Raw genomic sequence first — 15,494 nt, 5'->3', positions numbered from 1 at the left:
GAAACACAGCAAAAGTATTGAACCTACCGTGTCCTGAAAGAGCCTTATGTATTGGTTCGTTAAGCTTTTAAAATGGAGGAATTTGTGCCTCCTGGAGATCTCACTGTTCTCATTCCTGAGGGAAGACATTGGGATGTGAGATAGTTAATGAAACAGAAAGGCGAGAGATGGGATCCTCATCTTTGTCATAGTTATGTCCTCTTTGGGATGCTATTAATAGACGCCATTATTTGTTGAGTGCCGACAGGAGCCAGCCATCTTGTTCACAGCACCTCCTGTAACGCTCTCAACCGTCTGCTAAGGACGGTCCTTGTGAGAAGGACGGCTTTTACTCTGAGGGGAAACAGCAGCCAGGGACTCTCTGCTCAAAGGCTTTCCCTGTTAAGTGCAAACCCCAGGGGAGCAAGGTAGGCAGGGAGACCGTTAGCAGGGTATTCTGGTGGTCCAGGTGGCTGATGAAGGCACTCATGTGCTGAATGTCTGTTTTTTAAATCATCCTCACCCAAGGAGATTTTTTTTTCATTGCTTGCAGAGAGAGAGAGAGAGAGAGAGAGAGAGAAAGGAGGCAGGCTGGGGCAGGGAGGGAAACATCAGTGTGAGATCGAAGCATCAGTAGGTTGCCTCCCATCTCTGCCCTGACTGGGAATCAAACCCGTGACCCTTCGGTCTACGAGGTGATGCTGCAACCAACTGAGCCCCAGCAGCCAGGGCTGGATGTCTGTTGAAGGAAGAGCCAACAGGATTTGCTGTGACAAGTTAGAGGAGAGAGAAGTCCAGGATGACTTGAGGTTTTCAGTCTGAGCAACAGGAAGAATGGAGTTTATAGATATAAGGAGAACTGTAAGGCAGCAAAATTTATAGGGGTTAAAAAACAGGATTTGGTCTGGGCCATGTTCATTAGACATGCCCACCCAAAGGGAGATTTTGAGTAGGTTGGCATTGCAGATGGGGGTCTGGAGTCAGGGGAGAAGTTCAGGTGAGTGGCATAGAATCAAGAGTCAAGAGCACATATATGCTATGGAAGGCCACAGACTTGGGTGAGCTAGGGTGGGGATTAATTCTGCATAGAGAAGAGGTGCGTTTTCCTTCCTCATATCAGCAAACGGTTTTTAGCCTGGTGCTCAGACTTCCAGTGAGGAATGTGCTTTGGTGAAAGCTGTGAAAATAGGGCAAAGGGTGAGTCAGCCTGCCTTTTCATGCTGCATCCTTTGTGGCTTGTGGGACCTGCAGTCAGAGTTTAGGATGAAAGGGGCAGGGTGGAACCATGGAAGATTGGGTCTGGAAGGGACCTGAGTGATCATTTGGTGGTCCAAAGCTCTCCTGTCTCTTCCTTTTTCTCCCTTTGCCCTAAATTGTTGAAAAGACAATACTTTTTTTATAAACGCCACTGCAGTGATGCAAACTGCATCTCTTGGTATGAGGAAGTAGAAACAAGGAGGCGAGCACAGGTATATTCCTGTGCTGTGTTGCAAAGAGCCCCACCGTAGGGGGGCAAGAGGGAGGGATGGTCTCTGGTCCTTGCCCAGCAGTTAGCTGCTTCCCAGTGTGACACGGGGTGTGGCTTAGGTCTTTGTTTTCATATTTTTAAAATGAAGAGACTGAATGAGGTGGTCTTTAAGGATTTTTTATTAGCTCTGAGACCTATATTTCCCTTCCATGTGTCTGCCAAGTAGTCAGGACTGCTGTGTACAGCTACACAGGACGAGTGCTATACAACTCCAGGTGTGCCGGTCACGTGTACTGCACAGATGTAAATGGTTCCACTCGAGCGGTGGGCAAGAGAGCATCCTTGAAACGGCAGTTCTTAAATTTGTTTGAATGTAAGAAACCCCTAGAACTTGCTCGTTTCTGCCCTACTTTATCAGGGGGGAGACTCGCCTCTGCATTCAGGTTTTTACCTATAGCACACACCTTTGAATTCTGGATCATACATTCACAGGAGCACATAGTCCAAGAAAGCAGAGAACACACTCTGCCTTAGAATCAGCTCCTGTTCTGATGTCTCCTTTTCTCGGTGCTGGTGTTTCTGGCTTAGGCACCTGACCTCTGACCTTTAGAGACTGGAGCCTTTGTAACTCAGAAGGTGTCTCTGGAATCAACTTCACTGCCCACCCCGACCTTTCAAATCTGTGTCCCTGGGCCTTCCCACTGCATGCCCTGCCTCTAGCGGTCACTGCCCACATCCGTGTCTGGCCCCGCTGTGCCCTGTTGACTGTTTATCTCTTCCCCCACACTCTCGGGAGAGGCTGAAGAGGTAGAAGAACTTCATGTTGTTGAAGCACAAATGGAGGTAAGACTTCACCGGGCCAGTGTTTCCCAAGCTAAGTTTTTATTCCATAGGCTGCCCACAGGTGGCTTGCAAGAAAGATTCTTTGTGTTTGGAAACAACTGGGTTAAACCAAGTTAGATAGACTTCACTGTAATAGGTGCGCAGTGAGTCTCCACGAGTGGCCCGGAGTACATAACACTTGGCTGACTTTGTGAACTTTGGATGTCCCAGAACAGTGTTCTCTGAAGGACCACTTTGGGAAACTGCTTCATTTGTACGCAAGTCCCCAGAAGGCAAAGTCCAAGGCCACCCAGAGTTGGGGATAGCAAGAAGTAGAGCCCAGGTCGAATACACCTTGAATGCTTTGGGAGCTAGTGTATTTCTTGTCTGTTTTTGAAGATAGCAGTCTTCGTAATGATTTTTCTTTTAAAGAATGACTTTTGAATGTATTTTTAAAATAAACTCGATGTTAAAAAAATCTTGTTTAGCTTAAGGTTCTGCAACCTAGCATTTGAATGTTCCTGTGTTATGGCAAAAATGCAGTCCCTTCTCTTAACAAACCATTTGAATGGAATGCATTTCTTTTTATACTCACTAGTGTTAATTCTCACGTATCGATGCCTCATGTTTCTAGGAGAATAGGAAGCTCTTCAAAGCCAATCCTTCCGTAGACGCCTGGAAAATTTACGTAGAATTCATTGATGACATCGTGGTAGGAGGCTTTTTTCAAGCCATAATGCACGACTTAGACTTCTTTCTGAAGAATACGGAGAAGCAATTGAAACCTGCACCATTTTTTCAAGCACAAATGATCTTAATGCCCCCCGAGATTCTGTTTAAACCTTCTTTAGAAAGAGAGGCTGGGGACGGCTTCTATGACCTGGTAGAAGAAATGCTATGCAATAGTTTTAGGATGTCGGCCCAGATGAAGCGAGTAGCAGCACATCTGGAAGTAGCACATTATCAGGTATTACCTTTGTAAGTGGGCTTTAGTTTTTATATTAATAGTTTAAAAATAAATTGGGATAATGGGGAGCACAGGCAGGGAAGAGGTGGAAAAAGCAATGTCATTTTTGATTTTACCAAGTGCTCTCCTTTTGAAGAAATGCCCTGGATAGTGTTATGTTGCACGTAATTGATAGGGCAAGGTCGGTTTTAATAAGTGCTCAGTTTTCCTCTCATTTAGAATGACATGGATAACATGTTAGGCCTGGTGGAGGCCAGGCAGGAGATAATGAACAGAGTGGCAGGCATCATCAGCAAAGTCTTGGACTTCAGAAATACCCTGGACACATACGCTTACCTCTGGGTGGATGACCGGGCTGAGTTTATGAAGCATTTTCTGCTGTATGGCCAAGCTGCATCATCCGAGGACATGGATGCTCATGCAAATGAAGAGGTCCCTGAACACCCGCCAACCCTGGAACAATTCAAGGAACAGGCAAGGAAACCCTTTAGCTTTTAACATAGTTCTTGGCTTTTGATTGAGTGAGTTGTTGTAGTTATTTTTTTTTCTAATTGTAGATTGACGTTTATGAGGCTTTATATGTTCAGATGAACAAGTTCAATGACTTCAGAGTGTTTGACGGTTGGTTCAAAGTGGACATGAAGCCCTTCAAAGTGAGCTTGCTGAACATTATTAAGAAATGGAGCTGGATGTTTCAGGAGCATCTTCTGAGATTTGTCATCGACAGGTAGCCTTCTGTGCTTCAGTGTTTGGAATTGTAACATAACACCTGACTGCTTTCTAAAACCAAGATACTAATTTTAAGAGCATTAAAACTGTCAGGTTTTTATAATAGAGATAACAAGCAATGTTTAATTAGGCAAATAATGAAAATAAGATTCAGTCAGAAGTCTTATACTTCCAAATGTTTTAATGAGCTCTATTTGTGTTCGTGTGCGAATACATGCATGTCTATATGTACTTAATAGTCTGAATGAGCTGCAAGAATTTCTAAAGCAGACTGATGCCGGACTTCAGAGAGAAGTGGGTGAAGGCGATCACGATGGCCTAGTTGACATCATGGGACATCTTCTGGCTGTAAGAAGCCGACAGAGAGCTACTGATGAACTGTTTGAGCCACTAAAAGAAACCATCACGCTCTTGGAAACCTATGGCCAGAAGATGCCTGAGCAGGTCTACCTTCAGCTAGAGGTAAGTATGGTGGTAAAATAATCATAATCACCATAAACTGAGCATCTCCTTTGGCCAAGTTCTTTACCTGTACTCTTAGTGACATCCCTATAACAACCTCTACTGTAGAGACTAATGTTTTCATTTTATAGGTTAGGAATCTGAAGCTTAAAGGGGTTTCATAACTTATTCAGGGTCACACAAGTAATAAAGCCCATACTTGCCCTTTACTGCTATGCTCTGCTGCCTTCTCGTCAGAAGGTGTTTAGGTAATAGAGGACCCCTTTTGTCATCAGTTCACACAAGAAATATATTCCAGCTCTCTTTCATTTAAAGCTGTGAGTTGACAAGTGGCCTAGTCTTTGGAAAAATATCACGGACACATTACTAAAGAATAAGGAAAGCCCAGTCTGGATGGAGAAATCAGTGTGTTTCCAAAACAGGATTTCTGTGTCCTCCTCCTGCTTCCATGCCCTGGGAAGACCTGCTGGCTGCTGCGCACCAAATGCTGAACAAAGTCTTTTCAGTTATAACTGAAACTGTGGTTAAAGATCTCACAGTTGGGCCTCTATCCCCATGCCCGCTTTGCAGTTCTATAGATAGTGTATTTATTTACATCATCCACCAGCTTCCAGGACAGGCTTACCTTGAACCTTGCAAATGGGAGCTGTGGAGACATTAACTAAAAAACTTCTATTGAATTTGGGTGAAGCTCACGCTTAGATTTGTTTCCAAGAACCGTTTGAGTCCATCTCATCTGCTTGCCTCGGAGCGTGCAGTGAATTATCCCTCAAGATACTTCATTATTTTTATACACTCTCCAATTTCCCACTTTCTGTTTTTTTAAAAAATGAGGTGATGTTCACAATTCACATAATATAAAAATAACCATTTCAAAGTGTATGACATTTAGTACATTCTCAGTGTGGTAGAACCACCACCTCTAGCTAGTTTCCTCACCCCCAAAAGAAACTCCATACCCATTCGTTGTCATTCCTCCCTCTCCACCTCCCAGCACCAACCCTTGGCTGCGCCAGTCATTTTGTGTCTGTGTGGGTTTACTTATTCTATTTTCTAAAAATATTTTTAAATTATTTATTTATTTATTTATTTTTAGAGAGAAGGGAAGGGAGGGAGAAAGAGAGGGAGAGAAACATCACTGTGTGGTTGCCTCTCACACTCCCGCCACGGGGGACCTGGCCCACAACCCAGGCGTGTGCCCTGACCGGGAATCAAACCAACAACCTTTAGGTTTGCAGGAAGATGCCCAACCACTGAGCCACCAGTCAGGGTGGGTTTACTTATTCTAGATATTTCATATAAATGGAATTATACAATATGTGGCTTTTTTTGTTTGGCTTCTTTCACTTGGCGTGATATTTTTGAGCTTCATTCACATTGTAGTATATTACTACTTCATTCCTTTTGATGGCTGAATAATGTTCCATTGTATATATTCAAACTGTGATTTGTTTAGCCTTTCATCTGCTGATGGACGTTTGGGTTGTTTCCATCTTTTGGTTCTTGTGAATAGTGCTGCACGAACATTGGTGCACAAGTATCTGAGTACTTGTTTTCATTTCTTTTTGGAATCACTTCGGAGTGAAATTGCTGGGTCATATGGTAATTCTGAGCTTAACTTTTCGAGGGACCACCAAACTCTTTTCCACATTTGCTGCCACAGTTTTATGGCCCTCATTTTGTTTTGTGAGGATTAAATGCAACAGTATATTTATAATTGCTCTCTTGACTATAAGGACAATAAAGAATTACAATATATGAGTTACTAAATTCTGTGAAGTATACACTGTCCTTAAAATTGAAAATCCAGTTAGACGTGGAGTGAGATAAGATGTGGGTAGATACATAACATGAATGAGAGGTGATTAGTTACAGTAGGACACACTGCACGTATTTGGTTTTGTAAAGATTCAGATATAAAGAGTCACGTCTTGGACCTTAAAATACAGAGATACCAATCATGACACAAGTAATTGATATGTGGCATTTTAGCCACGGCCTCCAGAATTTTTATTACAAAAGTTTGACTCACTCCTTAAGGTTATGGCAGTATTGAAATTATTAGGCTTTTCAGTATTTCAGAAGTGGGCCATACTTTTAGCTGTGCGTATGCTTCTGTGTCAGTAATTCAATCCGGCCAGGAGGAAATACAAGATTGATAGGCAGAACAAGTTGCATGTGGAGTTTAACAGTGCCCCAATTTTATTTTAATTAAAGCAACTTGCAGTAGTTACTGTTTCTCCTTCATAGTCATTAGCAGTAATAACATCTTCCAAATACTTGCCTGTGCTTTGTTCTATTTAAAAGCCTGTGTTCTCACACTCTATCTACAGGATGCCCTAAAATGGATTAAATTTCTAATCTACAGGTTTTATTGAGTCCCTCCCCTGCTAAGAAATCTTCATTGACTGCCCTTAGCCTCTGAATACTGTCCAGTTTCCATAAGAGCCCACCCTCACCCCACCCTGCATTGGTCCCCTTAGTTCATGGGATCTCAGGGGATCGCCCCCTAATCTCCACCTGTTAAAACCCAGTTATAACTTTGCGCCCGAGAGTCAGCGTTACTGCCTCGAGTGGATCACCAGTTACCGAGACTGGAGATCACCTGATCTTTTGGTCTTCAATGCAAATCTATTTTAATCAAGTGGAAGCTTGTTTGGAATCCCCAACTATAAAGCAGGTAGTAGCTGGTATAGCTGTAGTTGGTTGGGTAGGGTTGAAGGGCCGCAGCCCACCGATGTGATCTCTCTGTGGCTTCCCTCCCATGGGTTCCATGGGATCCATTGGAAATGGGAAGCGAGACTGTGCAGACGAGGATGCAGAGTCTGGTAAGATAAAGGGTGGAAGAACAAGGGGACGGGCAAGTTTAGAGCCCAGATCTCTGGGTTCCTGGCCTGATTTGGTATTCCTCTCATGACACCGAGTTGCCTCCTGAGCATTTAAGTTCCATGATGCGTAGACCTCTTGATGGAAGTTAACACATTCTGTCACGAAGAATAATTATTGTGTGTGCCTCTCATTCACTCTGACATTATAAAACAATTTGAATCAAAGAATATGTTTTATCTTTGCCTCACTCCTGCACTGCACAGATAAAATTTATACTTAGCACAGTGCACTCTTCATAATTGGCAGTCACTGAGTCATTCATCAAATATTTATCCAGGGTTACAAAGTAGTCTTTAGAACCCTTGATTTTTGCACTTTGCCTGTACAAGTGGAGTCTCATCGCTATGGGGGGTTTCATGTGACAAAACAATTTCAGTGTCCCAGGAGATGACCCAGAGAAACAATGCTTTCTTAACCTGGACACAAGGAATGCTTTTCAACGGCAATTATGCACAATGGCTCTTCAAAGGAAATAGCTTCCTGTTGTCCTGTCTGCATGGTAGTCAGGGAGGGCACAGTGGGGTTGCTACCTGAGCTATTTATTGCTTCTTTTGTCCTACATCCAGTACGAATCCACCTTCCTTCCCCTTTGCCTTGTCTTCAAAAGTCCTAGTAATCTGAAACTAACCTGCCCCAAGTGCTCAGCCTCTCCATGGAGACGGTGCCCACAGAGCTTCTGCAGGGTGAGGAGGGTGGAGGACGCGAGAGGGAGGCGCTCTGCCCAGCCAGAGTCAAAGCATTCTGTTTTCCACTGCCCTCGCTAAATACGGCTCCATTTCTAGTTGCTAGAGGTCAGCACAGTCTTTCTGGAGCACTGTAATTTTTTCCCCTCAACTGCGAAACAGTTTCGAAATTTGCGTTTATTTTGAAAAGATGGTCATTAATTTGGGGATAAATCTGACCCCAGAGAACAACTCTGGCTTATTGCTTGGAAGATACCAGTCCAGGGTTCCAGGGGGCCAGTGAGGACTTCGGCCCACTGGAAGCCTCTCAGTCACTTTCATCCTTTTGGAGACCAACTCCTTCCGTTATTTGAGGATGAGGAGATGTCAGGGGTTAGCGTAGAGATTAGAATGATTGAACCCTATGGGGTGGATTTCTTTGAGGCATTGAAGTAATTTCCCGATTGCACCTGTTTTTTTGTAGGAATTACCTGAAAAATGGGAAACTACCAAAAAGATAGCAGCAACTGTCCGACACGAAGTTTCACCTCTCCAAAATTCAGAAGTCACTCTTATAAGGAAAAAATGTATTTTATTTGATGTAAGTGAGCTACCAATTTTTTTTTTAAAGAAAGGTTTTACAAGGATTATGCAAGTTATTTGTTTGAGATTCACTTTCGTCTTTTTTTTCTGCCCTGACTAGGGGAAGCAGGCCAGGTTCAGAGAGAGATTCAGACTCTGCGCTCCTTTTGGTTTTCATGCGGAAAATCCATACCCAGTGCTGGATAAGGTAATGCCGACCTCGTTATCTTATGTGAGTTACAATAGCAGTTTCAGAAGGAAAATTTAGATACCGAGATACTGCTATATTTTGCCTTAGTTTTGCAATTAGTTGTAGGAGTTGAGAATTAACTATATAAAACACCATTAAAACCAATTTTCCCCAAGTAAGTTATATTGTTTTTGATCATGTCTCTCAAAACCACTATCATTATCAAAGTAATCATACTCGTGAAAGTAACAACTACCGCTATTTTAAGCCCTTATATAAATAGGTGAAGAACTTTGCTAAGCGTATCACTTACATTATTTTATTCAGTTCTTGCCTTTTCCCTATGATGTAGCTTCTGTCATGATTAGCAGATACTGGGTCCTGTCCGATACATCCGTGGAGACATTTGGTCCATGCCAAGGGGTCCTGAAAATTCGTCCCTGTCCCCAATGTGCGTAGTTAGTGTAAATCCTGTTCTCCCGCAAGATTCGAACCCTAACCCATCGCCCTAACCCCACGTGCCAGGACCAGCTTGGCTACCACGGCAAGGAGGGCTATCCTTGGCAGTGCGACCACAGCATCTTTATTGGACCAAGAAGACATAGTGGTATTTTTTAATGTATTAATCCTGTCAGCCAAAAGTATAAATAAACATTATAGGCTATTTGGATTCCGGGCCATTTTCTAAGGAGCATTTTCTAAGTGTAGGTGTTTTAGACAGGACCAAATGTTCTGGAAGGTCTATTATTATCTTATTTTTCAGGTAAAAAAAAAATCATGTATAATTACCTTGTGGGAAATTGTAGTTAGTGAGGAATACAACTAGGATTAAAATTCTAGCTAATTTAAAAAAAAATCAGAAATTTTAGCCATTGTACTATTTCCCATGTGAATCTTGCCAGTAAGGAACTCCGTAACTTATTTTTAACTCTGAATACAAATAGGACTGAGTCATTCAAGCCTAGTTTATAATGAACTGCTTTATTATGGTTGAGTGTAGGAATGAATAAAATGGGCAAATAATCCAAAATGTTTGAGTTATTCATGAGGCTTGAAAAAAATGTTTTAAACTTTTATTAGAAAAATAATATCTTCTGTTTCTCTAGAAATTCTTAACCTAGCAGCCACAATGAGAAAATGACTTTGCGACCTTTAGGTTCAAGAGCTGGGAGTCTTTCTGAGTTCTTCCTCTAGGCTGCCGTTCTGATCTTATTTCATGCTGGAGACAGGCTTTACTCGTGAGCCTGGTGTAAATCTTGCAGCTGGCAGCTGTTACTGCTCTCGCCATCTTTGGGGGTGAACTGAGTTTTAACTGCTTTCAGCTCATCCAGGAAACGCCATTCTGTAGCATGAGGTCTTCTCTTTCCCTTGGCTGAAGATAAGTGGTTACAGAAGCCACTGAAAAGAGAGTAGGTTAGTATATGCTCATCGAGTTGTGGTTTTTTAAACGATTATAGCCAGGTGGTTTGAACAGAGTGTGGGAGGGGAGACATTTTTATTGGACTAGCCAATGTGCTGTGTGCAAACATTGACTACAGTTATTTAGTGAGTCCTACCACCGGAACATCATACTGTAACAGCATATCATTACATACTTAATAGTCAGAGACATTTGTCCTTATGCTTGTGGAATGTGTTGAGGGATATTTTGAATGTGGTAGGGCTGGGTTACATTTATCCTGAAGTCATTTTCTTGTGTTTGCTCAGTGTGCATATCTAATAATTATCTAAGTGGATTCAATGAAAGGCATGTATGTTCTTTGCTCTGGGCTGGTAAGGTTGACCCTACTATTCTAGGCAGCTCACCTGGCAAAACAGGAGTGGTATAGTGAACCTCTTCTTTTAGAACTGATTCCTTAGTAAACTTAGGTGCTATTGTTTCTGCACAGCCAAAGGCACAGTAAACACTTAACATAATATAACTGGGTATATATTTCTAGGAATAATTGAATTAGTATAAATAATAGGAAAATTGACGAAAAATAAATTAAAGGGCTGTTGTCTTTGGGGAGTATGATAGACGGGACATTTTGAAAACCCTCCTTTTGTAAGAGATGCTGAAACATGTTCACAAATGTGCAATTTGAAATCTATTACTGAATTTCCCCCCCAACAAGAGAACTCTCTAAAGGACAGGGGGAAAAAGAGCACGCAGGGTGGGAAGCAGAGGCAAACATATAAGTCTGTGCTGCCTCTGTATGGGGCCCACACAAGTATCAGAGGTGGAGAACTTTGCAATGAACCCTTTCTGAGGGATGTAGATGGTCTTAGGAGGTCACACCCTCAGTGAAAGGGTGGGTGAGGAAAAATCTGCAACAGGAGCCTCTGAACCTGCCTGCCAGTCCTCGCTAAGGCTGAGAGTAGGAAAAAAGGGAGGAAGAGGGAAAATATCCCCTGGAATTTGTAAACATAGGCCTGTTTTCATAAGGGTTATGGTTCAATTTTATACTACCTCTCTGATTAAGGAATTTCTAGTCCAGGAAATGGAAATCGATACAAGTAGCTCTTCTTAGTAGAAGTAAACCCAAATCTTCTCCAGAAAAATAAGTGCTTTTATTCTAGTCTTCTCAGGGGTCCAACAAATTAAGTTCAGTCAAATAAGAGTTTACAAGAAAACAATAAATTATTGTGCATGAGAGCCAGTAGAAGGAGCAAACTAGAGATGCAGATTCATATACAAAATGTCAGATATTAGAAGATATTTTATTAAGGAAATGAAACATAATAATGAAAACATGAACCAGGTTCCCAGTTTTGAGACTGTCAGCTCTGATCAGCTGAATTTGACAGAAAGGGCCCAAAACTTGTGGAAATGAAAAATATAATTATTTTTAAAATCTCAACAGATGGGTTAGAGAGCTAGTTAATGCTGAAAAGAGAATTAGTTAAATGCAAATGACATTGGAAGAAATCACATAGAAGGCAGCACATAGGTGCAGAGAGATGGAAAAGATGAAAGAGATTTAGAGACACGGAGTAAGAACTTAGAATGTCTAACTCTTCTTCTCAGACTTCCTGGAAGAGAGAATAAACAGAATATTAGACAGGCAGTAGTCAGATGTATAATAGCTGAGATTTTCCTAGGACTTGTCAAAGCATGAATCAATTGATTAAAGAAATTCCCTGAGTCCCAACCAGGATAAATAGGAAGTCGACCTCTAGACACATCACAGTGAACTAAGGAATACCAGTGACCTTTTGTTTTGCAGGACAACACCCAACCAACTGAGCCACACCGGTCAGGACAAAATTTTTCTTTTTAAATCGTAGTTGTTAATGGTGTCATAACCGGAGCTAGAGAACTGTGTAGGCCACTGTTTCTGGCGGGTCATTGGATTTAAGGGTGTTTGTGTGTATGTGCTTTCTCCTTAGGCAAACCAAGAGCTTGAAACGTTAGAAGAAGAAATGTTACAGATGCAAGAATCGACCCATCTTTTTGATGTGGCTCTCCCAGAGTACAAACACATGAAGCAGTGTCGCAGAGAAATAAAGTTGCTCAAGGGACTCTGGGATGTCATTGTTTATGTTAAAGTAAGATACTGCTTTTTGAAAGCATCCTTTTTTTTTCCTTTAGCAGTTCTTTCGTATAAATATGCAACTAATTGTGTTTATATCATTCTGTGTGGGTTTTATGTCTTAAGATATGTGGGTATTATATTCCCAGCCCCCTCTGGAGGGGGCAATTCGAGTTCATTCATCTGTGTTAGTAGAAGATCCTTTTCTGAATGTCGGTTGTTTTGTTTTGGGTTGTAAATGAAACTGTGTGTAATAAGTTCACATTTGGGGGGATTATATAGATACAAATAAAAATTAATGCATAAATGCACATTACACATATATGGTGACCTGTTCATACAAATTCATGTATACACTCATGCTTACAGTTTCATGTATGTGCATATATAAATCGACCTAACTAAAAATTAATTCATATGTTGTTCACTGTTACAACTTAAGTATAAAAATAAATTGTAGGGGACTAGGCATATTGCAATGTGGAATATACATAATTTTTTTTTGAAGTTATTTGAAAGGCAAATAAAAATATATTAGCAAGACATAGGATATAGTCAAGAAGTTCATGAAAGTTTTATTTATAATAGATTAAGATACTTATGAAAGCTTGTTATATTTAGAATAATAAAAATCTGGTATATTTGAGGGTCATACACTTATCCAATTCATTCAAAGTACTCAGGATTGAATGATGATGAAGATGTGTGTACGGAACTACTGGAAATTAATGTATCATAATGTTTTAGCCTTAAGTTGGATGTGTCCTGTCAACTTTTTGTTTCGGTGATAGGAAGTTTTGACAAGTGCAATTAATACTTAAATAATCGACCTTCCCCTGGATGACAGAGCCACTGTGTATCATCAGTTTATATATTTTGCTGTGGAGACTTGCTTTCACCAAATGTTGTTGACACTTTTATCTGCTTGTACATTTTCAGAGAAGCATTGATAATTGGACTAAAACCCAGTGGAGACAGATTAATGTGGAACAGATGGATGTAGAACTCAGAAGGTTTGCCAAGGCAAGTTCCATAACTGTCGATTACAATAATTTATCTCCTTCAGCACCACCTCCTTCCATCTTCCCTAACCTAGTATCTGGTGTGGTGGGCCGCATGTCCTTATTTACTTCACACAGGATGATATGAGAAAGGGGTTTTTTTTCGCGCACAGCCAGTTGCACTTTTAATCAAGCCTGCCTTTCTGTGAATGAGCGGAAAAAAGCATATTTGGGCTAATGAGTTCATGAGTAGCCACTGTAATACAGAGTTCCCTAAAGCTGTCTAGAATGGAAGGTGTTAGGATCAGGAGTACCAGGGCTGAGGAGCCTTCTGGTCAAGATGGGGGCATAGGTGGACATGCTTCACCTCCCTGCACAACCACAGAGAGAATTACAAACCTCAAAACAAGTAACACCCAGAACTGTCAGAAAATCATAGATACGGAGATCATTTGGAGGGTTATCCATTGGGAAGGGGAAGGGAGAGAATGGGGAAAAAGGTGCAGGAATTAAGAAGCATAATTGGTCGGTAGAAAATAGGGGGACGTCAAGAATAGTATAGGAAATGGGGAATCCAAAGAACTTATATGCATGACCCATGGACATGAACTGGCAGGGGGGAGATTGCTGGAGGGAAGAGAGTACCAGGTGGAGGGGGGCAAAGGGGAAAAAATTGAGACAACTGTAATAGCATAATCAATAAACATATATTTTTAAAAAGAGTACTAGGGCTGAGAGGTTAGGCTTATGAAAGCTCTTGAGTTCTTAACAACCATGAGCATTTTGTGTTATAAAAAATACCTTTTGGTTCTAGAATTTGGGTGACTAATTGAAGTATTCCACTTGTAGATTTATGTGGAATACTCTGATCTTTGTTTGTACTATGTGTTTCAAGAGGGCTCAATGTATATAGGACTGAGCTTATTTCAGTTTAGGGCTTTGATATCTAGTCTCCATAGCCGTATGCCCTCTGAAGAGAGTAGAAGCTTTCTGGATAAAGCTGAATGCATAGCAGGGAAAGAGAGTTAAAAAGTGGCAGGGTCGTTTGGTTTCTTCTCACCCCAGAATGTCCTTGCCTTGTCAGTCCTGTGCTCAGCTCCTACCGGCACTTCCCAGATTTGTCTCCCATATTATCCTGGTCCCCAAGATCCTACCTGAAACGTCCCATTGTTCTGCTGAATGTCTCAGTGTCCCTCTCTCTCATTATTGTGCTCATTCCCGACTGACTTCCTCTACCATCTCATCTCACGTCAGCGTGACCATTCAACCCCCGCTCTCAGCTGAAGGTCTTTCATTATTATTTTTAAACAAGTGGGATTGTCCTTTTCTTCATGCTAAGATCATTGTTTCATGATGGGTTTTTTCATTCACGACGGTGAATGCTGTTCCATGGGCCAAGGAGACAGCCAAGTCAAGGGCCCCTTTCAACACATCTTAAAGTCGTGAAATATGTACGTTCCCAGGAACGAACACTCAAAGTATTCACATTTCAGGCTACCATTCAAACAAGCCAGGTCTTTGGAGGAAGGTCCTAGTAATCCAGGTAGCAATCTCAGTTTTCTGATTATTTATGTTTCGGGGGACACGCTCCTCATCGCACAATTCCTGTACACTCTGTTACCAACCTGCATTCAGGGCCCCGTGGGGCCTTTAGTTACAGCCTGTGAATAAGAAACCAGTGTGTCCACGTGGCTTGTGCATAGTGGACTTACAACACATGAATGAATGGGTTCTTTTCTGTGTCTCTGGTATTAGTCTTCCCCCTAGGGGCCTAAATGCTTTTATTCTCTTTCCTAATCCCAGGAAATGTATGCTTATTCTTTCAAATAAGGCAAATTATAAAATATATAGTAATACTTGGGGACTTTTTTTTTTTTTGCTTTGCTTTAGGAAATCTGGTCACTTGACAAGGAAGTGCGTGTCTGGGACGCGTACACAGGCCTGGAGGGCGCCGTGAAGGACATGACCACCGTCCTGAGGGCCGTTGCAGAGCTCCAGAGCCCGGCCCTCAGGGACAGGCACTGGCACCAGCTCATGAAGGCCATTGGGGTCAGTTTCCCGAGTCTTGTTGACTGGACGCTTTTGTGACTGTGAAGTGTTATTCCTTGGTTTACATTATTCATCTGGGAGGAAGCGGGATTTGTGAACAGGTGTCTGGTCAAATGGGAGGGTCAGGCTCTTTGAGACAGGACAAGCAGACTGCACACGCAAAGGTCCTAGTTTTAGCC

The 15,494-nt window shown here is 41.8% G+C and overlaps 1 protein-coding gene across 2 annotated transcripts in view; it reads left to right on the top strand.

Annotated features, from left to right (window-relative positions):
• The window catches only part of DNAH11 (dynein axonemal heavy chain 11), a 249,553-nt gene that overhangs the window by 38,861 nt on the left and 195,198 nt on the right, over positions 1–15,494 (top strand). For both annotated transcript variants that reach the window (XM_045197324.3, XM_053927361.2), the window contains exons 15-23: positions 2,904–3,236; positions 3,456–3,710; positions 3,794–3,963; positions 4,205–4,427; positions 8,463–8,579; positions 8,682–8,768; positions 12,123–12,281; positions 13,205–13,288; positions 15,157–15,315. In XM_045197324.3, coding sequence (XP_045053259.2) covers positions 2,904–3,236; positions 3,456–3,710; positions 3,794–3,963; positions 4,205–4,427; positions 8,463–8,579; positions 8,682–8,768; positions 12,123–12,281; positions 13,205–13,288; positions 15,157–15,315 — 1,587 coding nt within the window. The remainder of the gene's footprint in view (positions 1–2,903; positions 3,237–3,455; positions 3,711–3,793; positions 3,964–4,204; positions 4,428–8,462; positions 8,580–8,681; positions 8,769–12,122; positions 12,282–13,204; positions 13,289–15,156; positions 15,316–15,494) is intronic.

Source organism: Desmodus rotundus, chromosome 6 (genome assembly GCF_022682495.2).
Source record: "Desmodus rotundus isolate HL8 chromosome 6, HLdesRot8A.1, whole genome shotgun sequence".
Taxonomy (NCBI): domain Eukaryota; kingdom Metazoa; phylum Chordata; class Mammalia; order Chiroptera; family Phyllostomidae; genus Desmodus; species Desmodus rotundus.
Note: the sequence above shows the minus strand (reverse complement) of the source record. Positions and strands in the feature narration are given on the sequence as shown.